The sequence below is a fragment of the Pteropus vampyrus genome, unplaced genomic scaffold (assembly GCF_000151845.1).
Source record: "Pteropus vampyrus isolate Shadow unplaced genomic scaffold, Pvam_2.0 Scaffold16, whole genome shotgun sequence".
In the NCBI taxonomy this organism is placed as follows: Eukaryota; Metazoa; Chordata; class Mammalia; order Chiroptera; family Pteropodidae; genus Pteropus; species Pteropus vampyrus.
The window spans coordinates 4,881,176-4,890,599 of NW_011888797.1; the positions used below are offsets into that span (position 1 = coordinate 4,881,176).

Here is a 9,424-nt window from a genome sequence, read left to right on the forward strand (position 1 = left end):
GAACTCATAATTTTATGGTGTATCATCTCATGTTGGCTCAGACCAGCCCACCATGTCTCTGGACATGTGGATTCCTCAGGTGGACCCTGTATAACAATCTAATTTGAGGTTGCAGAAGTTGTTTTATTAATCTGCCATTTTAAAAACAGCTTTTAAAACCTGGTATTGAGATCGCATTATTCCACTAACATTGAATACAGGTTTTCTTGATCGTCATCCTCTGTTGTGATTTCATTATGCCCTGATTTTTTGGAAATTAACTGTTAAAGCTACAGAACTGATTTTAGTTTTCTTCCAAGGATATTCTAGAAAATAACCACAGAAAGCAAAAGAAACAGAATGATAGATTTTATTGCTAGCATTTACTGCTAGGTTAATTCATTACAAAGACAATGATATTCTGTTGAACTTGGTTATAATTAAACACACTGTACCAAGTCATTATACTTATTTCCAGGTCAGAAGGAATGGTGGATTGGGCTGAGTTACCAGGAACTGGATATGTCAGGGGTGGAAATAGGAACTTTATACCAAGCCCAACGACCAGCTGTGCTTCAAGTGACTTAAAATTAACTGGTCCCCTCCTTGAGGAGGGTCTGGCTCAGAAGAAACAGGACCTGGTAGAGCTATACCCTGTCCACAGTGATCCACCACTAAAAACAGTAATATCTAAAGGACTGTAAACTTCTGAATGCTGGTTCATTAAGGTTCCACTTCTGTGTAATGTAAAATTAAACATCTTTTGTGGTACTCATCTGCTAGTCTTTTTACTGCATGTCTAGGACAATTATCAAAACTAGACCTGCATTTCTGCTAATGTTTGGGCCTCAAAGCAGGGCTCGTCACCTAACTGCACACATTAATGCTATTAGGTCCAATTATGAGACAAGCTTGATTATAAATACAATTTTCAGAATGACAGGCACTTAAAGCTTATTAAGTAAAATACAAAAATAGATTATATTAATAGGAAATATTTAGTGTTTATCAATCTAGGCTTTTACCATTTTAAAAAAAGGATACTGGAAACTAAAAAGATGACATTCAAATAAAGTGAACACTGCATTTTCTCATAACTTTCATTTTGAGCGCTGAACAATAACAATCTAAGAAAAGACTTACCACAAAGCACCTAAAATAACATTTGTAGATGGGTAGGAATGTTGTTCACCATTTCTTACTGTTTCCCTCCCAAGTCTCTGTACCAAGGCATTGAGAGTACATTCCACAAGTGACTGTCAGCGTTCTGAAACAGGGTCGTGTGCCTGTATATCAGAGAAGTTGAAAACCCTTAAGGAGGTAGCTCTCCTTCCTGGGTGCTCTTCCCCCACAGGCGCAAGAGAGTTAGGCTTCAGATTCTGCGCCTCTATTTTCACTTGGATTTCCGTCATTGTCATCTGGTTGATCGTTTAATAGTACATATTTTCCATCATTGGTTAGTGGTATGGACAGCATTAATTGAGCCAATGCTTCCGGATCCTAAAGTTAGAGGAGTTTAAGAAGGAGAAAAGGAAACGCTTAAAATGCACTTAAAACCCCTTTGGCTTGGCTTTCATTATGTTCTGTAATCTAGCCACATTCCTTCCTGTCTATGTATGCCTTCAGGTGGGTCTCTTTGTTTCTCTGGAAAACACTCAATTGCACGACTTATAGAATCTAGGCCTAAGCTTTCCCCTCAGCCAAAATGTCGTTTACATAGCCAAATCATAATCATCTTCCCAGAAAGAGTCCAGAGAGGAACTTCTTCACAATACACCTTTGCCTTCTATGTCTTTAAACACTTGTGTTTTTTAATCTATACTGAGTTGGCAAACTATGGGCATTTGGCTCACTGCTTGTTTCTGTAAACGTTTTATTGGAACATTGCCCTGCCCATGCATGTGCATACTATCTGTGGCTGCATCTGTGTTAACAGCAGAGTTGAGTCACAGATGGTAAGGCCAAAAGATTGACTATCTGGCCCTTCACAGAAAGGTCTGCCAAGCCCTGGTCTGTAACAAAATACTGACTTGCAGCGCTTGTCATTATTTCATGTACGTCAGTCTCAGTCCTTGGTCCTCCTGCCCTCCCTCGCAGATTAGAACCATGCTGATGCGGTACCCACTAGCTGCTTGTTACTATTTAAATTTAATAAAATTTAAAAATCCAGTTCCTCAGTCACACTAGCCACATTTGATCTGCTTATTTTCCATCACTGCAGAAAGTTTTACTAGACAATGCAGAACTCTGCAGAAGCCCCTTGGGGCAGGAACTGTATCTGTCTTGCTCACTGCTCTAACTCCAGGGTTTTTCTCATACAAATTTGGCTCTCAGAAACTTGCTGGGTGAATGGAGGATCCTAAGCTGCTGAAGGACAGGAAGGTCTGAGCACATGGTAGATACTTAAGTTTGTACCATCTCAATCTGAAAGACAGGAAATCTAAAAAAGCAGCCAAAAAAAAAAAAAAAAAGATAAAGCAAGAGCTGTAGCAGTGACATATATTAAAAACTTCACGTGTTACCAGTGACTGTAGAACTAGCTGATCAAAAATGTGGTTAGAATGCGTAACAGGAAATCCCAAACTTGGCCACACTGCCAAGCAAGCATCATTTATCTTTTTGAGAGAAATCTCGATAGGTGTATAGGTATTTTTTGAGCAGTTGTTAAACCAGCACCAGCACTAAAGTGTACCTTACCTTCTGAACCTCAATGATTTCTTTCCCCAAATTAATAGCATAACATATCTGCAAAAGACAAGAAAAGTGGTGTTTGGCAAAAGTAGAAAAGGATAAAGAATTTTAGAAAAACTATCGATTATTTAAGTACAGTGAGGTCACTGTCTGCTCACGTCAACATGGGGACAGAGGACCTGGCTGTAGGAGACTCATCACCCGGGGCTCTGAAGGTGAACATCCACCTGTTCTGGTCTCCTGTTGCCAGTTAGTGTGTACAAAAACATTCAGGTAAGTGGAAACTGAAGTTATTCCAGTGTTTAAAATTCTTAACAGGGTACTTGTTCCCGTTCTCTTTTTACCATATTTAGCCACTGTTTATTCATACACACAGTGGCAAACAGATACTTGCTAAAAGGGTTGATTAATTTTGATTAAGTAGCAAATATTGTCACAGAGTTTTTCACCGTAAACAAGAGAACAGTTTAGATGTACTTTCTTGATGTCTGCTTTCTTGGTTTGCTAAAACTAGGTTTTTCTCCACTGTAACTTTTGCTTTAATTTTTTTTAAAAAAGAACAGCTTTGAGGAGAACTGCTTTTAACATTTCCTGAAAACACTACTAAACAATTATATCTTACCATTCAAGTTCTTCATTCACTCTAATTTGGTTGATATGCATTTCCCACGGGGAAATTTCACTCCAGATTTCTTTCAGTGGGGTCTTCCTAGGGGGTATACCTACACTCCTCAACGGGGACTTGCAGAACGGCCAACTAAGCATCCAGAGGAGTGGTACAGAAAACACCTTTGAATACATCTCTTTGGACTGAGATATTATGGAATCTTAAGATGAAAAAAAAATAAGACCTTTTCGCCTTCTGAGTTGCTTTCAAAAATGTACGTGCTCAGAGACTCTCCGCCTGTGGATTCGGGCACGCGGACCACAAAGCCAACCAGTCTCTTGTTTTCTTGATGAGCAGCAAACTGGGTGACACTGGTAAGCTCAAACTGGAAAAAATAAGGAACAGACTAAATACCACACGATAAACGAATTAAACAGACAAGGTCATTCTCTATGGAAAAAGGACAAAAGTACACTATGACAGTCATTTAATTTGGCAAATAAAACTTATAAAAGCACCTACTCTGTTTAAGACAGTTATAAAGGTGAATGAAGAAGTAATCACTAAAATTAGCATGCATAAGGATACTTACACTGGCCCTTGATACTTGAGTCTGAGGATCTATTAACCTGAAATTTTAAGAGATTCATTATATCACAAATCTTGAATAAACTTAGAAGAGTTTATAGAAGTTGAGAATGAAATCACACAAGTACCCTCCAAATATGAAAATACAAAGCCTGGTTGAGAGCGAGGTGAGAAAGCTCTACGTGAGCGTCCGAAGAAGCACATGCCCTGGTTTCTGCCTTTGCTCAACCTTGTTGACACTTATTTTCCTTTAAAAAAAAGTCATCCTAGTGGTGCGATGTGGTATCTCACTGTGGATTGATTTGCATTTCCTTAATGACAAATGACTGAGAATCTTTTCATGTACTTGTTGGCCATTTGTACATCTTTGGGGAAATAGCCGCTTAAGTCCTTCCATTTTTTAGGTGGCTTTGTCTTTCTGTTGATTTATGATTTCTTTGTATATTCTGGATACTAGACCTTTATTAGATATGATTTGCAAATACTTATTCCCATTCTGTGCGATGTCTCTGTACTTATTTTGACTGTTTATGCATTACAGTTTTTCACAGTGTTCTTACATATATTCAATCTTTTGATGGAGATGAGAATAATGAGCCAATTCCTATAAAAGGTCCAGGACATACTTGGAGAAAAGCTTTAATAAATATAAAGTCTTATTCATAAAAACCTAATTCTAGTATAAGGTTTATAAGAAATGTAAAGGACTTACTTTCATGAATGGAAGAAATGATATTCTGATTTTTGAAGCTATGTACAGGTCACAGTTGTAAATGTTTTACATGTATTAACTCATCCATTCCTTATCACAACCCTATGGGGTGTGGATAAAGTTATTTTCATATTATAGCTAAGAAACTGAGGCAGAGAGGTTAAAGAACTTGCCCACAGTCATGGTCATACAACTAATAAATGCCAAAGTCAGGAATAAACCTAGACATTTTGGCTCTAACATGATGCTGCTATCCTGCAGAAACAACATAAGCCTCACAAACAGTAAATTTTTCTAGCAGCCACATTAAAAAAAATGAAAAGTGAATTATTTTAATACACCTACTTAATAGGTCTAAAATATAAAATTAGAGGTATTTTGTATTCTTGATTGGGAGACGTAATATAAAATTAGACATGTGTAAAATTAGAGAGATTTTGCATTCTCGATCGGGAGAGGGATCGCATGAGAGCTCAGACTGGTCGGTATTCTACACTGACCATACATCTCAGTTCAGACTAGTTATGTTTCAGGTGCTACATGTAGCTACGGTACTAGACAGGGCCACTCAATAAAGCCCATGCTAACCATGGCTCGGCAGCTTTTGCCATTTTTTTATTCATACAGATCTTATTACCTGAACCCCCTAGTCACATAGTTAACATTGCCTGACTTATTTTTAGCCCAACAAATATCAGATTTTCCTTGTGGTAGTCTAATCGTCTCAGGCAGGTTCAGGTCCTGTTTTCACTGTTGTTAATTTTTATAAATAGTACTGTCAGAAATGAAAAACTAAAACAACTTCCATTTTAAAGCTCTGAGATACAGAGTAACTCTTGAGTGACGGCAACCTTATGAACAGGATTCACTCACCACTAAATATCTCAAGGTCTCAGTTCTTGTCTTTAAGAGAGCACATTCTATCTAATACATCTTACAAAGCTGAAACGTAAAAACGAACAGGGCAAACACCAGAGTAGCATCTTAATCCAATAAAATATTCTAGATGGGTAAATGTGTCTTAAAGGGGAATCAGATGAAACGCTACGAAAAGTCTAGAAAATGAAACAGTGTACCTCAGAGTCTGACTGGTGATCATCAGATGGGACTCTGTCATACGGAAGATGTTATGAATAGCCCGGGCTGCCAGGACTTGTCTCATCGCTTCATAAATTACTTCAGTAGTAGTGTCTGTTTTAACTGCCATTGATCCCAAAAACCGAACTATAAACATCTGCTGCAAAAGAGAATCTGCAAGAGAGCATTTTCTGCTCAGGGTCACATTTACCTCCTGCCTGGGGCTGATCTGCATCCCGTGTCACCTGTGCTGGTCTGAGAACAGCCACAAGACCTCAGGTTTGGCTGGCTTTCTACGGAGGGTTTTCCACTAAAATTTCTCCATACTCTGCTTTTACAAACCTTAAATTATTGCCAAAGCCCTCAACCTCCTATTGCTGACATTTTGTCTGTCTCGAACTACCTCCTTAGACCAGAAAAGCACCTCTTTCTTCATCTATAAAATGAGGCGGTGGCACCAGATGAACATTCTTCTAACACTAAAACTGGGTGACTACATGGAGATGGCTGTAGATGCATCGCACCTTTCCTCTGAGAATAAGGTTTTTCCACTAGACAATAAAATTTATTACTTTGGCCCACTGATTAAGTCTTCTTGTAGAAGAAAACTGAAGAAAATACGACCCAATATTGGGCCTTATTCATTACTGAAGGGCAGTGATGACCATCATAAACTAACAGATCTAGCTGGCTTATCGATTCTGTTGAGCTTCCAGTATTGGCTGAGTAATGGCACGTAGCCTGACAAACCTGAGAAACAGCAGCCATACCTGGAGGATCATGAAGACGGTGTGAGAGACCTTTTCTGTGAGAATATCCCCCTCACCTACCACTCTAAGCCCAGAGGCCTTTTGCTCACTCGCCCTCCCATCAGTATCCTTGCCCCCGAAAGTCACAGTTCATTTCCCAGGAAGCTATAACATGCATTTTAAGTGGTTATTCCCAGATGAAGACTTTTAACAAGTCTGGAAGTTTTTGTATAGGCTGTTTACAAATAGACTGTATGAAAAGTCAGCTAGATACAAGTGCAGGGTCACATTTGAGGCACTTTTTTTTTTTTTTTTTTAAGGCAAGGCAACCCTTGGTTGACCTCACAGATTGCAAGGACCTTGTCAGCTAACAATCCCTTATTTTTTACGCCTACAGCACCTGTTCTTCCTAGGTGGTCTCCCGTCCAAGTACTAACCAGGCCCGACCCTGCTTAGCTGCCGAGATCAGATGGGATCGGGCTTGTTCAGCGTGGCACGGCCATAAACAGGAGTGCCAGTTCTTAAGTCCTACTTTTAAATAAGTGCCATTTCATTCTCATGATAGTCTCAGGCCCCAGTCATGAAGCTGCTGGGTTAAAAGGAGGTCTTGCTAGCACTTGTAGCTACTAAAATTGCCTTGGCTGGGAATAGCGGGTTATGGTCAGCTCTTTTAAGCATGTTCTAATGTACATTATAAGAATGTAAATCAATCAAAAAATATGAATTTGAACAAATATTATTCATGTAATCTTCAAATTCAAGAATGAATTTATTTGTGCTTTTGGTTTTTTAAAATGAAACAACACATTTAGACTCACCCAAACTACATTTTAAGGTGATTATTTTTATCCCCTTCGAATTAGTTTTGTAATAATGTAGTACCAGATTTAGATATGGAACCTTCTATGCAGGAGTTCTAAAAAGGGTATAAATGTGGTTAATGGTGCAATAGTTGTAGAAAATCTGTCAGCTTCCCCTCAGTTTTTACCAAAGACCTGCCCTAATTGCTTGCATCCTAGTGAGTTTTCATAGAGAAATGTCTGTGCGTCATAATTTCAATTCATATTTTAAGTCACAGCTCTCTAGAACATGATGTCACATCTTATTCCAACAGCCCTGTTCATTTTGTGCATGGTAAAGAATAAGCACACCAAATTAACCACTTACCTTCTGCTTCTGGAAATGTGTCATCCTCAGTTTCACCAAATGGGTTGATACGCCTAGGGGAATAGCCAGAGTCAAACAATCATGACACCTTCAGCTAAAAGGACACTTAACACTTGAATGCTAAGGCAGAATGGCAAGTCTTTGGAGGTGGGTAGGGACGTGAGATGTCACATTTATTTCCATTTCTCCCAGAGAGAACAACCTCCCCCAGCACATACCTGCTCCCTCTGTTCTGATCAAGGAATTCTGTAGCAGGAAGTACAATATCAAATTGAATAGGTGTTCCAGGTGCAATCAGTTCTTCAGCTTCAGGTATACTGACTGTTGCTTTGGGAACAATCTTGTCATTTTCCATCTCTGAATTTTCTGGGTTCTCACTGAAGTATAAACAGGAGGGGGTAAAAAAAATCAAGCAAACCCCTTTTGATCTTATGCCTTTATAATCAAATGAATGCATGCTGAATTGCCGATGTAGACAAGGGAGAAGATTTCAATCAAGCCTTCAACCCATTCTACAAATAAAACTTCATAAAACGCCATCTATTCCTTGGTAAAGTCCTTCAGATCTTCCCACTACCCACTCTTAGCTCTGCCGCACAGCATTCTGTCCTGTGTTTTACTCCCTATTGTGTTATCTACTGATTTTCTGTTTGTATCCTTTTCCCAGGGAGACAGGATTTTGAGGGCAGGGGCTATAGCTAAATCATATTTATTACTCGGTACACAGTAGGTAGTCAAAATGTCAGCTCAATGAATAATGCATCTTGGCCTCCTGTTCAACCACAGCCTGGCTCTGATTTCTCCTGAGAGCCTCCTTCCCCACTCCCTTCACTAGAGCTGCACCAAACGCACGCTATGCTTTTCTCCCTGTCTCCATCCCAGCTCTGCTGCTCAGTTCTCCCGTACTTCAAACGCCACTTCCTATTCGTCCACGAGACCTTTCAAGCCAGGCTGACCCGCTCCCTCCTCTGCACTCAGTCTTGTACCTCTGCGCCTCCTGAGCTGTACTGGTTCCCATTATGCCACCCGTTTTCTCAAAACCTTCAGCTCTGCTCCACTGCCTGCAGCTCCTAAGCAGGGCACTTAATTCTGTCACATCTGGACTCAAACCTACTTTCTGGCCTTACAGTCTACTGCTCATGTTCCCTGTGCAGCGTGCAAACTCTGGCCCCACACGCACAGCACTGAGACCTGGGGAGTTAACAACTTAACAACTCCCATCTTCCTAATGACTCTCTTCTGGAGTCACCAGGTAATACTTGTTAAACACTTAGTAGGGCTCTATCAGGCTACTAAAAGAAGGATACCAAAGATAGTCATAATTTTAATTTACCATCTGATATGCTTTCATTAGCATGATAAATAATACAGCTCTCTATTATTTAACCAAATGGAAACTCCCATTAAGACAAAAAGGTGGGATTCCTGAACAAATTCTAAGGTAATATTCAAAATGAGAGAAAAGCTACATGCATAAAAATGATCACAGCAAATGAGAGACGATCCAAATATTCAATAATAAAAAATGGAATAGCATGAAAACATCAAAATATGTGCAGATAAGGTCTGGGTAGTAACATGAGCACAAGGTGACTTTGTAGCTTCTTTAAAAAAATGTGTGTTTTGGCTTCATAAGTGCTGAAGCTCATAGAAAACGTGGGGGAAACTCCTGACCAGCCGAGCCCTCGCTGCCAGCCCTGTTTGCTCGGGGGCTGCAGCACACCACAGTGTGGACGTTGAGATCAGACAGGTGTGAATCAGGCTCTGCCCCTCACCTGCGGTGTGAACCTGGGAAAATATTTAACCTTTCGTGGCTGGATTTACTGCTTCCGTAGAATAGGGCTGAATACCACC

The 9,424-nt window shown here is 39.8% G+C and overlaps 1 protein-coding gene and 1 pseudogene across 1 annotated transcript in view; both read right to left on the minus strand.

Annotated features, from left to right (window-relative positions):
* Positions 1–331: 331 nt before the first annotated feature.
* Positions 332–9,424, minus strand: part of APPL2 (adaptor protein, phosphotyrosine interacting with PH domain and leucine zipper 2) — a 46,418-nt gene continuing 37,325 nt past the window's right edge. The window contains exons 12-18 of the mRNA XM_023527454.1: positions 7,789–7,947; positions 7,571–7,623; positions 5,654–5,828; positions 3,870–3,906; positions 3,522–3,662; positions 2,677–2,724; positions 332–1,479 (exon numbers count right to left, since the gene is read on the minus strand). Coding sequence (XP_023383222.1) covers positions 1,345–1,479; positions 2,677–2,724; positions 3,522–3,662; positions 3,870–3,906; positions 5,654–5,828; positions 7,571–7,623; positions 7,789–7,947 — 748 coding nt within the window. The 3' untranslated portion in view covers positions 332–1,344. The remainder of the gene's footprint in view (positions 1,480–2,676; positions 2,725–3,521; positions 3,663–3,869; positions 3,907–5,653; positions 5,829–7,570; positions 7,624–7,788; positions 7,948–9,424) is intronic.
* On the minus strand, positions 6,792–6,910 carry LOC111736022 (annotated as a pseudogene).